At 36.9% G+C, this 16,691-nt stretch overlaps 1 protein-coding gene across 1 annotated transcript in view; it reads right to left on the minus strand.

Moving 5' to 3' along the window:
• The window catches only part of LOC121424455, a 73,281-nt gene that overhangs the window by 23,522 nt on the left and 33,068 nt on the right, over positions 1-16,691 (minus strand). Inside the window, exons 25-45 of the mRNA XM_041620152.1 lie at positions 15,798-16,094; positions 15,167-15,352; positions 14,335-14,538; positions 13,591-13,887; positions 13,065-13,253; positions 12,570-12,776; positions 11,601-11,900; positions 10,852-11,063; positions 9,973-10,099; positions 9,082-9,489; positions 8,483-8,708; positions 7,447-7,631; positions 6,693-6,845; positions 6,153-6,341; positions 5,192-5,403; positions 4,304-4,424; positions 3,266-3,460; positions 2,705-2,914; positions 2,179-2,339; positions 1,228-1,381; positions 492-686 (exon numbers count right to left, since the gene is read on the minus strand). Coding sequence (XP_041476086.1) covers positions 492-686; positions 1,228-1,381; positions 2,179-2,339; positions 2,705-2,914; positions 3,266-3,460; positions 4,304-4,424; positions 5,192-5,403; positions 6,153-6,341; positions 6,693-6,845; positions 7,447-7,631; positions 8,483-8,708; positions 9,082-9,489; positions 9,973-10,099; positions 10,852-11,063; positions 11,601-11,900; positions 12,570-12,776; positions 13,065-13,253; positions 13,591-13,887; positions 14,335-14,538; positions 15,167-15,352; positions 15,798-16,094 — 4,428 coding nt within the window. The remainder of the gene's footprint in view (positions 1-491; positions 687-1,227; positions 1,382-2,178; positions 2,340-2,704; positions 2,915-3,265; positions 3,461-4,303; positions 4,425-5,191; positions 5,404-6,152; positions 6,342-6,692; positions 6,846-7,446; positions 7,632-8,482; positions 8,709-9,081; positions 9,490-9,972; positions 10,100-10,851; positions 11,064-11,600; positions 11,901-12,569; positions 12,777-13,064; positions 13,254-13,590; positions 13,888-14,334; positions 14,539-15,166; positions 15,353-15,797; positions 16,095-16,691) is intronic.

Below are 16,691 nucleotides of genomic sequence, written 5' to 3' on the forward strand. Positions count from 1 at the left end.
ATTTATTTATTTATGTATTCATGTATTTATTCATTTATATTTATTTATTTATTTATTTATTTATTTATTTATTTATTTATTTATTTATTTATTTATTTATTTATTTATTTATTTATTTATTTATTTATTTATTTATTTATTTATTCATGTATTTATTTATTCATTTATTTATTTATTCATTTATTTATGTATTTATTTATTTATTTATTTATTTATTCATTTATTTAATTTATTTATTTATTTATTTACTTATGTATTACTTTATTTCATGTATTTTTTTTTGGGGGGGGTTACATCCTCTTAAAGTCAGTGCTTAGTCTTTCTTCAGTATCTTTTAATCGCTAGTTACTAAGTTTCATCATAGACAAAACAAATGAAGAATGCATTAGAGCTGCTATGAAGATACTTGTGCAATTATAGAAGGATTCCTATACAAAGACTTTGCAAATTCACTTGGCCTATCATACTGTCAAGCATGAATGAAATCTCACCAATCCAGTATGATAATGAAAGACGGGTGTTGTTGACGAAATCAAGTTCTTCAAGAGTGTCAATGACGGCTAGATCTGCCTCTGGATCATCTGATTGACAACTGAGTCGAGCATCAAACCAGGTGGATGGGTTCACTGCAAATCTCCAGCAAGTATAGTCCGGTCCCTGCTGATAGCCAGTTGGACAATTGGTTGCTGGAAAATACGAAGATGAAACAAGAGTAATGAAAAATTGAAACTATAATATGATTTGGAATCATATCTGACTTTTAATCAGCGATATAGTCAAACCCTTCCAACCAGAGTCTGAGTCCAAGCATCCAAGTCCTGAGAAATAGGGACTCTGGTATAGTCTGGACTCAAGTACTACAGCATTTATTTGCTTATTATAATCTCATAATAATAATATGATGTCTGAAAACACTTTTTCATTAAGTTACGGTCAATTACTTCAGAGTTATCTATAGATTAATGATCCTTTGAGTTTCTCATTTTAATATAAAGAGGGTGGGGCATGTCATTTTCCAACCCTGATAAATGAAGACCATATCTCATAGCTGATTATTAAATTTGAAATATAGTCCTGAAAACCATAAAGACTATTTTTTCATTCCCTAATTTCCCTTATTGCTCATTATAATACAAGACACATTATGGCTTAGTCGTTTTCTGGTGGAGATTCAAAAATATGAAGGATGTGTACATGTGCCTTTCTTGCTGAAAGGTTGCTACTTACTGCCTTCTGGTAGTGTTGTTTGCATCATAGGTGGCAAGGCTGGGAGATCTTCAAAACTAAACGTTGTTGTTCTTAAGGTGATGATATACTCCCTGTTTGGACTGAGTGAACTCAGATCGTAGAAACTAGTGGTTGACCCCTCGACAACCGCGGTCTATAAATTCAAGAAGTGTTGTATCATTATAACATGGACAACAATATTTGGTAATAGGCTGAGGTGAACATAGGCATTTATAATCTCAAGCCTAGCAACTGACCGGCCGATGAAAACACAATAGCGACCCGTACAGCAGCGCAACGTTTTGGCACGCCTACAATGCATAATACATCCCATTCATAATATTTGCTGAACATCGTGATGATTGAGTTTACTCATTTCACTATCTGGACATTTACAAATCTTTCTGAAATTTTCAGATCTGTTTCTGACATTATTTCATTGTGTTTTTACATTCACTTTGTTTCATCAAAGTAAGGTCACTGCTGTCGTTAAGCTGATGTGACGTCACTCCGCCCCCACCTATAGACATATTGATAGGTATACTTAAAAATCATTTTACAATTTAGTGAGCTTGTATTTGGGGGACTGATCAAGATAAAGAAAAATCAATCACTTTCCTTTGTCAAATCCTATTTACATGATTTTAGAAAGAATGTTATCATATAAGAGTCCACTTTGAAAGGGATACTCTACACATGCCCCAACATTCATTGACACGGACAGTCAATGTCCAAGTGCCATAACTTCACTTCAATCACACTCACAGCAGTCACCACTTGAACAAGCTTAAGTCCATGAAATGGGTGAAATTCTAATATTCTTTGCTGCTTAAAGAAATCATTTTATCTGAACATCCAACCAGTCAGATAACCATTTAAATGTATGTAGCAATTTACAATGTTAAAGAATTTGAGAAGTTATAAAGTCTGAAGATAAACAAAGATGCTGACCAGTTCATTTCCACCAATGCCTACTGGCGAGTATGTGATAGTGTATCCTGTGACATCACAACGATATGAGCTTGGTGTCCAACTGACACGAATAGTGTCAGGGGATAGTGCTTCCGTCTTCAAGTCACTGGGATTGAATGCATCCGGAATTACATCAGGAACTGAGGAAATTAAGTGGCAAAGCAGAAATATAACATGATTATATTTTGTTGTTCTATCTCAATAATGAAGTTATGCATAATGTTTTTTATACTTAAATCCCCTGATGCCAGTTGAGTAATGAGCCAATTGTTTTTTTTTGGGGGGGCAGATATAGCATATCAGGAAAAAAAGTTGCGAGCGAGTGAGGGAGTAAAAATTTGAACTTTTTAAAAATAAAAATCGAATTTTGCGATAGAGTTTTACATTAAAAAAATACATGAAATTGAATTATTTTACACATAATCTGAACTTTCAGAGACAGAAAAAAATTATACAACTGCAGGGTAAAACATCAACACGATTAATTATAGAAGATAAAGTGTACCTGGAATTGTTTCACAGATGTACCTCTTGGCGAAATCACACTCATCATCATAGTAATACCCATCGGTACCAAGGATATACACACAGTCTTCTTCATTTCCAGGTATGCGACTGGGTTGATCATCACCCCAATTATAGATTGCCCATCCCGTGGTTGAAGTGTCACATTCTACATATGAGAAGACACCCTCTTGGCCTCCATCATAGTAACCTTTCATCAAAAAAGAGCAGGGGTTATTCGATCGTTAAGCAAAATAATATGATTCGACACATTTAACAAAGTGACCACTCACATGTTTGCATTCATAAATAAAACAATTACAAAATGTGTCTTATGACTTTAGTAAAAAATGGGTAATCAGGAAGTAAGCATGGCATTCTGTCAGATAAACAGATCTTTTTCCAAGTAATGATAAGATTATGTTGGCCATCTTACACCTACTAGGTTTTAAATAAAGATTTAATTAAGAAAAATCAATTTACATGAATTATATCAGAACTTACAAGATCTAAATCTAACTCAATGTTAGCTTTGATATGCAATCTACTGCATCAAACTCACCAATCCACCACTCTTCCCCATTAGAAACATCCCTGATATACCGGTTCTCCAGCGCATTGTTGATCATGATAAGATCAGCACCAGGGGTAGAACGGCAGTCTTCTCTGGCCTGCAACCAGGTGGATGTCCTGTCAACAAACTTGTAGCAGGTAGGGCCATTGACATCAGCCTCAACATAACCCTCAGGACAATCAACTGCACCAGGGAAAAAATATTTAAATAATGAAATTTTCTTCATAAATAAGGGCAGGTCAAAACAGCATATCAGGTTATTTGTTTATCACTGGCTGTAATTTCAAGAGGGCAATATGAGGTTCCCCCATGAGTGATTTTCAACCAATGTTTTGTTGACATTACCCTAACTTGGATCTGGTGAGATATTAATTGTGGCTTTCGGTAGCTTATGACCTGTTTTCACAAATGAATAGCAACATGAGCAATGTCCAAACATATCAATATCCCAATATTTAACATCATGGCAGGTGATATATATTATCTAACCCATATTATCTTATCTACACGAAACAAGCTTTAATGTCTCAACATTTTGATATCCTGATCATAAAATGCAATTATGACATTATCAGGGATAGCATATCATGGAACAATTATCATTTATTCAATAAACGTCATGATACTTCAATACCATCGTCTTATCATGCAGCCCTGACATAAACTAAAAATAATATCAGTCCAAACCATGATAGGTAAACCAATCTTGTATCTATCACTCTTGCTGCATATGAAATACAAAACAAACACATGGGCCCTATGGTGATATTTCTATAACAGAAACTATCATGAAAATCTTGATCATGATTGGCCGCTGAGCCCTGTTTCCATGGTAGTTGCCATAATAGCAAAGTAACTGCAGTCGCTTCAAGAAAGGGGCATCAGAATCATATAGAAACCATGAATGTGTACAAACAACTATAGAATATATCTGCCAAACCAAAATATTGGTGTAAAAAATATATCCGTACACACGTCATCAATGTATTTAGAGTTCTATGCCTATTGAAAATTTTAAATACTCACAGAATTTTTCATAGGTAAATGAGAATCCGCGTCCAACAACGGAGGAGTCAGCAGTGAACTGGATGATGAGACTATTGATAGAGCTAATGACATCCTCAGGTACTTCAGAACCAGTTAGAACCTGAAATCAAATATGAATCACTTCCAAACTTGGCATATAAGGTATATACGGAGATGCTCTTTCTTTCTACATATAACAATACTGTGGATGATTCTAACTTTTCGAGCTACGAGAATAGTAAAAATTTTAAAACAAGGTGAACGTTAATGCCTTATCAAGTTTTATTGATTATTTATTGATTATTCGTTTTCAAAGTTTAAAAAAATTTCCACGAAAAATTCAGACGTATGTCATAAAAAACATTCTATGTGAAAGATGCGAATTGAAACCTGATATTCATAGGTTTTAAGTCAGCTTAAAGTCAGATTTAAAAAGAAATTTTTCAATGGATTCTCGATTTCACTCATAAAGTGTTCAAATACTTCATATCAAATGGTCACTTTCAAAAGTATGAACTATTGTACATTCTTTACTCTTTTGTATGGATTTGTAAAACATGTATGTTAAATGTTCAAACCCTCTCATCCAAGGATCTGTTTAAAAATTGTGGAGAAAGACCTCATCTTTATACAATAATTTACAAAATACAATTAAGGAAAAAGCCTGAAAAATCAGTTTGTAAAAATTGAAAATTCAATTACATGCAATTCCACTCTACAGCAGGATATAAAGCACATTCCTCTTCAGAAAGATGGTATTTCATAGAATGTCAAACAAAAATACAATCAATAAAAGCAGGAAGACAAAATATCCAACAGAAGAAAAACAGTTAGTCTAGAGGGATAAACATAACATATCAAAACAATGGATAATAATGACACACATACCAGGGATCCAACAGGGTTGGCACGGCTTCCCACGATGCTGAGCGTATCACGGCCGGTCTCAAGGTCAAAGCCTTCAAAGGATAGGCGGATGTTGTAACCCTCTTCCACCTGAATGGCCCAGTTACAGGAGGCGTAGTTAGGATACTGGAAGCCATAGCCAGGCGATTGGATAGTCCCTGAATCATCGGTGATGAGCTCATTGGAACACATGTCTATGAAGAAAGAAGGGGAAATACTTGGAGGTTGGAAAGTGTATTCAGTCATGTGAAGCCATTCATAGAATGGATGCGAATGCTTGGTGATTGGTAGCAAATGTTCTTGCAACAAGGACCAGTGTAATAATGAATAATTCATATAGTGCTTACTACACTTTTGTTTCTATTAAAGCGATTTACATTGTAATTACTATTACCCCAGCAATCGAATCCTGGCATGCCTGCACACAATGTATGCACTCTCTCCGCTCCCTGGGGAGCATTCCAACAAGAGTTCCAAGACTCAATTTCTAGGCATACTACATAGGCTTTCGCATCCTACCAGGTACCCTTTTAACACCCTTGCCAAGTGACGCAAGGCCACAGGATTCAAACACATGACCTTCTGATTGCGAGGCGAGAGTCTGAACCATTACACCCCATTGCTTCGAATACAAGGAATGTGATTGATTCATCAATATATTGCCCATGTGCAAGCTCTGAACAGTTATAAAATGCTTAAGGAACAGATGACGTTTTAATATTAGGAGGGTGGGTAATTATACTAATAAGTCAATTCTCCCTACAGAGCCATCAATGCTATAATGTGTCCATCATATATGTGCATTTTCAAACACAGTGCTTATAACCTTACACAAAAAATGTTACAATGAATATTTTTGGTGTTTAAAACAATGTTCATATCACACCTATTGTGATCTGAGAGCATATAGTCTAGTATAGAAGAAAAATGCATCTAATCTTACCATCAAAGAATGTAATTTCAAATCCACCAAAGTTGTTGCTGCCATCAGTGGTGAACGCAAGCCACATAAGATTAGAGTTGGTGGTGAAGGACTCGTTGACGTGGCCGGAGAGCTGAGCAACACGGGTATCCAAGGAGACGGCGTTGTCACCTCGACCGGTTCCTACATCCAAGATGTCATACTGACCCTCTGAAAGGGAAACGTAAAGGTTAAATCAGGCATGGTGCCATATAATTCAGTTTTAATGAGTGAAACGTTCCTTTAAGTATTAAAGGGCAAAAACCATGGAATTTTGCCCCCCAAATGATCAAAAGAACTTTGGAAAATGAAAAAAGGCCCCAGAAATTCACATTCACTGCAATTATGGGTTATACAATGTTGCAGATTTCGAGACTGGACTGTGATTATTACCCCCTGAAATTATAAAGAAAAATGGGGTTTTTATCTTCTTTTATTCTGAATCATCAATCATCCAATTTTCTTTGTAATATCACTGCTATATTTTAATTGTTTAAATAGAATGAATGAAATATAAATTACCAGATTTGAAATCATTGACGACAGCTCTGATGGGGGCTCCAGACGATGAAACGATAGACCAGAGGCAGTAGCCGTTGATGTCATAGGGCGAAGGATAGTTAGGTGATCGTATTGTCCTGGTAAGAGGGGAAATTAGGATTGTCTCCTCACAATCTAAACAAAAAGAACAATTAAAAAGTAATTCAACATTAGTACATATAGGCCTAGGGTAATGTAGGGAGCATTTCATCAACATCTATATCAAACAATTTGTCAGATCTGACAAAATTCCTTGATTTTAATTGGCTATGGAGCATAGATCCTATGGTAACCTAGATAAGACAGGACTTGTCGGATAAAATGTCTGACAAGTCCATTTAGTAAAACACTTCGAAGACCTCATAATTCATAATGGAGGGGGGTCACTTTCGTTTTAATCTTGTCTAAAACCAAGTTCCTTATCTCAAATAATGAAGCCAATGCACCATATCAAAGGGAAGACAATCCCATTGGATACAGAATTCAACATGTTTTTCAATCTCCTGAGCATTTTTCTAAAATGAAGATACAACATTTCCTGTCTAAGCACAAAAAATTCTCTAAACTTTACATTAATCGAATGATTTCATAATTATCGAAGTGATCTTGAGAAGATGATGTTCTATCCCGATAATTTTCAATTCAGTACTTCGTATGATTAAAACTTTTACCAAGTAGTTGCATGGCTAAGAAATGTACTTTAATTACAATCCATATGTGAACAGGACTTTCTTACCTCTATCTTGCTCTGCATCAAGTGAGAATCCTATATCTACAGTGGAGTAGTCAGATGTGAACCTGACCCAGCCGATAGACTCTTCAATCATGATAGAGAATGGTTCCACCGTACCAGAGAGCGAGACATAGTGAGAAGTGGGATCGGATGCATCATTACCGCGTCCAATCTCAACCACATCATACCTAGTGACAAAGATGAGCATACCGATTATAGGTACCCTTAGAATGATATCAAGATGGCTATAAGATGTTTTGATTAACAGCATCTGGAGTTACAGCCTTAACCCTTAAACGCGCCAGGTTATTTGGACCCATCTCACAGCCGAGGCGGGGCGGATTCCGCCACCCCCCCCTCGATATCTCAGCTGTCGATCGCACGAGTGCTGCAAAAATTTGCACAGTGGTAGTGTGCGATAAAATCTACAAGGCCGTATGATTTTTCTGAAAAATAATTTTTTTTTGTTAATGAATTAATAATGCTAATTTATAACATATGCATGAAATAAAACATTTGTTCTAATTAACTTATTATGGCCACAAACTCTTTGTAGGATTCTGATCAAGTGTACATAAAAAAAATTGGTGTCGCAAATTTTTTCTTGTGTATTTAATTGTGTTTTGAATTTCTTATGTACTTCTTTATTTTTTTACTTTTTATATTGTTTTTTTTAAGGAAATTGTTGCAGATTTTCTTCTGATCATAAACAAGACAAAATTAATTAATTTTAATCAGTAAAAGTAGAAATAATTATACAATTATGAATTTTGGCTAAATACACAATATGCATTGGATTTGTACATGAATTCACATTTTTGAGCACTTTTGGGTCTGACATGCACTTTCATAATGTTGCCTAATTTTGTAACCGCGTATACCTGGGCATCGCAAATTTGGTCTCAAAAGTTGCGCAACACTTGAAAAAAAAATCAGTGAGCAGCGCGGTCAAAAAATTTCGTGTGGTGAATTAATCACGAAAAATATCGAGGGGTGCAGACCTGTTATGAGACGGACAAACAATGATTTGAAAACTTACCCATATTCTGTAAAGAAAGCATTGGTGTCCATACCAATCCTAAACCTGCCACCCTGATCTGCCTGTAGGTACCAGACACAGTCCAGGTTTGTGGGGTAACCTTGAGGGTAGTTTGGAGACTGGACCTTCTGGTAACCAGCTACGGGGACGATCAATGTGCCGCCGCAGGTTAGGTTTGTGACCGGGCTCTCTGTCGGTGCTGGCTGTTTGGTGCCCGGGATTTCACCTGAAACCACACAATGATGAAAGATGGGAATAACGTGTGACACAGTAATCTGCCTACTGGGTTTAACTAACTTTTAATCCTAACCTTGCTAAAATATAATTATCTTTTGTTAGGAAGCAGGTTAATGTTGATTTTGAATTGGATACCCATGGTTCAACCTGATAAAATTATGCTTCATTATATTCGATCAATATCAGCAAAGTCAAATTGTTGGCACATACACTGCCTGATTTCCCTGGAATTACAAACAAAAAATGAGCAAAACATGCAGGTCTTGCAAGTAAATATATAAAGATAAAAAAATAATTAAAATATTGAACGTTGTCTCCCTATTGGGAAAAGACACTGGGAGAAACATTTGCTTATTACTTACTAGGAGTTTTCTCATCAGCAGTAAGTGAGAATCCCCGAGCTGCGGCAGCGTTAGAAGAATCAGTCTCCAACTTTACCCAAAGAGCATCCTCACTGGAACGTAAGAATTGTGGTTTGCTGGTTCCGGAGTAGCGATCAATCTCTGTTGTACCATTGGACGGATCCATGCCATAACCTACGATAAGGATATCATAGTTGTTCTCCAGGCTGAAGTCGGTGAAGTTGAGTTCAATGAAGTTATCGGCAGCGACCTTGACATCGCCAAGAGCTGTTGAGGATTGTTGGAAGACATAGGCGCAGTCCTGGTTGTCTTCGTAACCATTGGGGTACCCAGGAGAATTGAACAACAATGGGACTGGTCCCATTTTGAGAGGGTAAACATTGGTGCACTGCTTCTCGGCAGGTAATTCTATTTTTAAGAAAAAAATAAGAATGATAGCATAGATTTGAACATAGGTACATTGTATTTGTAAGATGATTTTAAACATTACACAGTAAGATATTCCATGTTTTAATATTAGCATCATATTCTGCTACGTTTTATTCCAAATTCAGGTCACGAACCAATCTTAAGGTGTGCAATGGCATTTAGAAACAAAAGGGTCCCATTTCATGAAAATTGGTCTGAAAATTGAATTATTTAGCAAATTTGTCTCAGAAAGTTTGTATTCGTTACTGATAATTAACTTTATGATTTAAAAGCTTGTGCATGTTTCAAAAATCTTGTTAACAATAACAAATGTGAGAATAAAAACTACAAAATCAGTCCTGAGCCAGTAACATGGTAACATTTCGGTAGTGTTGAACACTTGCTTTTGCCTTGTCATTGATAACTAGTTTTGAGAAACATGGGCCATGTCAATGACAAGCAGAGATCAAAACAAATACTTACCAACGTTGTACCGAGTGTAGGTGAAGAAGAAACCAAATCCTTCAATTCGATCGTCTGTCACAAACCTGATCTGGATAGACGTGGCCTCACTGATGTAAGACTTGGGCAAACGTATTCCACTTAGCCTCTGAAAACGATTACAAGTGAAAAAGCAAAGGTAATGAATACACTAGAATTGATAGCTTCAAAATTTGATCTTCGGGGAGGAAGAAATGACCCAAGACATGGAAAAAGCAAGTGAAGGAGGAGAGAAGGAGGATTGGGTTACACACTTGGATGGAGGATGCACTTGTAGTGATTGACCCAAATGTAAGGTTATCTGGTCACACCCATTTGACAGGTAAAAAACTAGATTTCACAATTTAAACTGACAGAGTGGTACGATAAAGAACATGTGCAATAGATCACTGTTTGTGGTATATCACACTGGTATACCTCATACGACCTTTGACCTGCATCATTAGTTGTGTGACATTTGACTCTAAATAAAAATTGATGTGGTTAAACAACTCTTACCACCAAAGTTTGGTTATAAAAGAATAAACATAAAGGTTGTTATATAACTTTTCCATGTAGAAAATTGCTAGTGCATTTCCAATATTTGACCTTATTTGACCCTTGTACTCCTTAAACAACCTTTGAACTAACTGCATCATTATGGATGGATGCCATTTCCATATTTTTACTCCATATTTGCAAATTCTAAACCAAAACAAAAGAAATTTGCATGTATCTCTTCAAATCAATGCAAGTCTTATAGATAAGATTGTTTAAGCTACTAACCACTCTTTCCTCATATCCATTCTCTTAACATCTTTGAGATGGTAAGATAGTCTTATCAATGCAAGTCTTATAGATAAGATTGTTTAAGCCACTAACCACTCTCTCCTCATATCCATTCTCTCCCATCTCTGAGATCGTTAGATAGTCTTCGGGATCAGGGAGGAGGAAGAGGAGCTGGAAGCTCAGCTGGATGCGGGTATCCAAGGAGATGGTATATACGCAATCCACAGAGGGTGGGTAGTTGCTAGGGAAGTTGGGAGATGAGATGTTGCCAGGGGCATCGGTGATGATGACAGGTTCCAGGCATCCTGCAAAAAAAAAGAATGTTTTAAACGCAAACAAAAATGCATCACTTCATCTAATGAAATGACCCACTATGTGAAAATACCTATTTTTCACACTCTTTGGATTATTGTCGTTATTTTTTGTATAAAAGCGATAAACATGAGCTTGCTTCACTGACAAATGTCACAATGATGCAATGAAAAACAACCACTACTTACGAGAAACAAAGGAGACGATGAAGAAATTGGCCAAGAAAATTAAGAAACATGTCATAATAATTCTACTTCCATTGTTCAATTTCAATGATATAAGCTTCAAATTTGAATTGCAATATTGAATGAAAAGTAAAAAAAAAGAAGAAAAGAGGACCAAATATTCTATTCTTAAACAGAATTTCTTATCAAGAATGGTGCTTCTGTCAGTTATTTCTTTGAAACACCATAAATGGAAGAACATAAACGAAATCCATCGCATTAGATGGACTCTGTTGCTCCGACACGACTGGCTCAGTCCTATTAAATTCTCACAAAATACTAAAGAAAATCATTCAAAAATATTACCTGCATAAGGAAGAGTGATTGCTTCTATCGGAAGTCCATAATCCAAGTTCCTATCAATAAGAAGCATTGGTTTGATGGAGAAACGATACGCTGTGCTTGCACGAAGACCACTCACCACGCTGCTGTCGGAGGCACCACCTTCCACAATGAATTCTACAGCATTGTTGAGGTCTGTGTACTCAATCATGTACCCTATGACGTCACAGTTAAACTCTGATGGAACCCAAGTCAAGAGGATGGTTGAATCAGAGATCGCCTCACCACTGAAGTTACTTGGGGCAGTCTGGATTGGGACATAGTCTGTTGAGGTATAGAAAGAGGAGATAGATTGTATTCCGACATCAATCAATGTAGGATTAACTAAGAATATCTTGAAGAATGTTTATAGCGAATCAGGTTTGCAACATGAATTTGTATTTAAATTGTGTCAGTCTCTGATTTACTGGTTATCAGATTACAGTATTAACCATAAAGTTGCATAAAAAATATGCTTGCTTTATAAAACAAAAGAAAGGTGCCTTACATATGATACAATATTCAACATTACCATTGGGTTTACAATTTGCAGCTCAAAGAACCATGTAAAAAAATAAAGACAAAAATCTACATGAATTTGAAAAAATGTAACGAACTTGCTGGTAAAACTTTGTTACCCAAGATATCTTTTTTTATTTTTTAAAGTTCTCTTCCCCCTGATAACAGGAACTTTACTTGACAAGCTTGGTATTTAATGTTCTGCCACATTATTACTTACAGGGCGATCCTGCTGGAGTTACCGCACACACAAATTCTATTGTGACTTTATATTTCTTTCTCACATCTTCTACTTTCTTATACAGCACTCTGTTCTGCATAATATAAAATGATCAAGTGTAAATCAATCAAATAAATATTATTTTTCATTGCATTTTATGTGTATACCTTGATAGATAAATGAATCTGAAAAAGAAAATAGATTTCTTCACTAACCCTTGGCAAAGATCTCACAGATGAATTGGTTTGGCCTCTGACATGGCCAATCCATCCACTGACCACTGGAGATCATCTGGACACAGTCCTGGACATCACCCTCAGCTTCATCCGGTTCATCAGGTGCCCAGTTGGTCATCTGCCATGCAGTCATCGATGAGCAGTCAGTCCAACGGAAGTCACCCTCCGACCACTGGTCTTGCAATCCTGGTATTACATTATCGTAATAATATATAATAATGATATCAACAAAACAACTAAAATATAAATAATCAGGATTTCCATAGCATTTTGAATGTATTATACACCGTAATCATGGCCTCATAAGGCAGCTAGTTTGGTAGTAAAGCTGTTTTTTTTTAATACAGATTAGACATGCAAGATGGAGAGTGAACCAATCAAGCGAGCGTATATAAGTCCTGTGGCAAGATCATTGATTTCATTTTACAGCGATTGATCGCTAACCTTTGAGTCCTGGAGAGTCTGGCTACTTACCAATCCACCAATCTCCTTCCACTGTCTTATCAAGAATATAATCATATTCCTCTTGGTTGTCGACGACGACCAATTCACCTCCAAAGTCCTTACTGCATTCCAGACGAGCTTGACTCCAGGTCAGAGAACCCTTGACAAAACGATAGCAGCCACCCTGGTAACCTTCTTCATAGTCCGCTGGGCAACCAACTGAAAGGATGAGATCATAGTATTACAGATAACAGCACACTCTCAAGTTGTAGGAAAGGTGATATCAGTTATTGCAAATTCTTCTGCAGATTCTCTTACATTTAAAACACGACAATGTCCAGCTCTTCTAACATATGTGTGCATGCAGTCCCATGGGAGGATTTCTGTCTGCAGTGCAAGCAACTCGAAGCTTACAAGGATAAATTTCTGATCATTCTAAACTCGTAGAGCACAGGCTGATATCTGCACGTATATGCAAGCCAAGATTTTAGTAGCTTCTAATAGACATCAGAGATTTCTTCTGACAAGACATTTAAAAAAAGGGCTTTCATCTAACCTGTTTCATTGTTGGTTCTTGCATCGACACGTTCACTGTATGCCAGCGGCCCGTTTAGCGTCAGAGCAGCAATCCTGAAGCCATACTCAGTATCAATCAGCAGATCGTTGACAAGATAACTGCTTGTTTCTCCACCATCAATGTCAACGGTGGTTGTAAGTAGACCCTGAGAGATGAGGATTCGGTAGCCGGTCACATCACAGCTGAAATCAGATGGTACCCAAGACAAGCGGATGCTGACGATGGAGAGAGGACTGGCAGTGAACTCTGTGGGACTTAGGTCTCTTGGTTCAAGATCTTACAGAGGAAAAGGAGAAAGGTGTAATTGTTTTAGGGCAATTCCATAAAATAATTAACCATCCAACCCCCATTTTTCTCAAGTTTTACTTCAATTCATAACCTTACCATGTCATGATCATTTGAGAACATTACAGACTGTCAAAAGAACCAGAAATCAGAGGCATAAAATTTCATGAAGGGCTCACATACATGGGGTCTGATGTACTTATCTCATGGAATTGCCCTTTGTCATTTCAAAATTGGAGGCTATAGGACTGTACATGTAGTAATAATGATCAAAACAATATTTACACAAAGAATAAAATTTTTAAAAAACATCAACAAAAACAAACAAAAATATTCTGTTATAATCTTAAATAACATCTTGTAAACTACCTCAAACTATTTGAAAATACAAGAATATATTCCTATTCTAGTGCTTCCCCATATTCTGAGATTACTTACTGCGAGGATCGAGCTCACAGATATACATGTTTGGCCTGTCACAGGGCCAGTCCATCCATTCTCCGCTAGAGATCATCTGACCACAGTCTTGAGTCCCATCAGAATCATCTGGCTGACCAGGAGCCCAGTTGGACACCTGCCAGATGTTCATCTCGGTGCAATCAACCCATCGATGGTTGTTCTCTGTTCCAACATCGTACAATCCTGAGGACAAAGAGGTCATCAGTGACACAAAAGGCTTCAAATAACGAAAGGTTTATTCATGCAAGTAGTTCTCTTAACATGTTGACTCCTGAAGAATGCTGACAGACTTTGAACTGGGTCATCCGGTTACAGAAGCCTCTAATTTGTAATGCCTGCTGAAGTCTGTAACTCCCATCTTTCAGGGCATGTACAATTAATGAAATCTCAACATAGCTGATGGTGAGATCAAAGTGATTAAACTACATTACTATAACTTATATGTAATTTCAAAAAAACCTTCCCTTACAATGTGTGAGTTTAATAATACATGTGCGCATGATGCGCCCTTAACGTGATGTCATACATATGTATTAATCCAAAGAGAATTATCCTCCATAGTGTATTCAAACCCATCCAGTGATCCCAGTATTTCTCATTCAAAATTATTAAGTTCTACTAATTTATTTTTATTCCCCTTGGCACTTGGATTTCATCATTTGGTTAAATATTCTTAAATTGTTCATTCTCACTCGCGGCCCACACTGTCTTTTATGTCTTCAGGAAAAGGTGGGTGACCAACAGGCCTCTCATGACGATTGACATTGGTGGTGCATGTATTATAAAACACAAAGATTGCATGACAACTCACCAACCCACCAATCACCCCCTCTTGTTGTATTCAGGATATATTCCAGTTCGAATGGGGTTTCAATGACGACCAGATCTCCACCACTGGTTTGTTGGCAAACCTCCCGAGCATCATGGAATTCAACCACACCAGGAACAAATCTATAACAGTCTCCAGTTGGACCAAGCTCGTAATTTGCAGGACAATCTAAAAATTAAAAAGGCCAATGTGTTTTAGTCAATTAGGAGATTCATTACGCCACACATGCAATATGCCGTATCTGCCACTATATACAGTTTGTGTAGATACTTGCCAATGCAGTACAATTTTCAATAAGAATGCATAATTTGGAGTTCTTACTCATATTTCTAGTAGTGGCTTAACAGAGCACACTGAATTTATAGAGGTAGAAAGATGGACAGAGGAAGAGATGAATAAATAGATGGATAGGTAGGTAAGTAGGTAGATGGATGGATGGGTGGACAGACGGACGGACCGACCGACCGAAGAACGGATGGATGGACGAACGGACAGATGGATGGCAACCACATACAATAGGCAAGGGTATAAAAAGTGCTATTTGTACCAAGATACACTGATAATAGCTCACTTTTATGCTGTTATTTTCCCCTATGAGACTCAAGACACTTACCCTCAAGAGTAGACACCTCAACCCCAGCTGAATTACCAAGATTTCCAAAACTGAAGGTCAGAGTATCAATAAATAAGACATAGTCTGTGGCCGGGGTCAGATCGTTGATGATAGCGCTTGAAGTGTCTCCGCCAGGGACGGTCAGCGTTCCGGTATCTCCATTTTGGCCCTGCCAGCCTAAGATGTAGGCCAGGATGTCACACTGTTGTGAAGAAGGGAACCATGTTGCCGTAATAGAAGACGGGGTTTGGGAGTTGCCTCTTAACAGCAAGGGTGACACACTATCAGGAGACGAATCTGCAATAAGATCAAAATTCATTTTAACCCATTAAATGTGATTCGGTAACTGTTTAATACACACTTTACCTAAATGTACATGTACGTGCATTTTTGAAGACCATTTCATTGCACCGCTGAGATTTTCCACACATCTTGCACAGTAGGCCTATGGACATGTACTTGTCATGTTTGAGTGAATTTCAAGCTTCAAACACAATTTTTTTTCTTTAATCTGTGAATAATTCCTGCTTCTGAACTAAATCAAGTGGTTCAATTCTATTTGGTACTGTATACATATATAGTCTTGCTTCTTAAGCACCCTCAGTATTTTAATGCTATTAAATGTAGTTTGGATTTATTCCTAATCCTAAATATGTTGCATTATGTCATATTTTTATGTTCAAATAAATGAATTAATAACTAAAATAATAAATTATTTTCAATATTAGTCCCTGTGATTTTTTTTTTCAACTGTAGGAACAACTCAGAATTCATTTTGTCTTAACATCTGAAGGTTCTGAGCGAGATTGTCACATATGACACTTGCAGATTCTGAAGAATCAACATAGAAGGTAATATGTCTAGAATTTGCCTTTTGGACACAAAAACATGTTT

This window comes from Lytechinus variegatus, chromosome 1 (genome assembly GCF_018143015.1).
Source record: "Lytechinus variegatus isolate NC3 chromosome 1, Lvar_3.0, whole genome shotgun sequence".
NCBI classification, from domain to species: Eukaryota; Metazoa; Echinodermata; class Echinoidea; order Temnopleuroida; family Toxopneustidae; genus Lytechinus; species Lytechinus variegatus.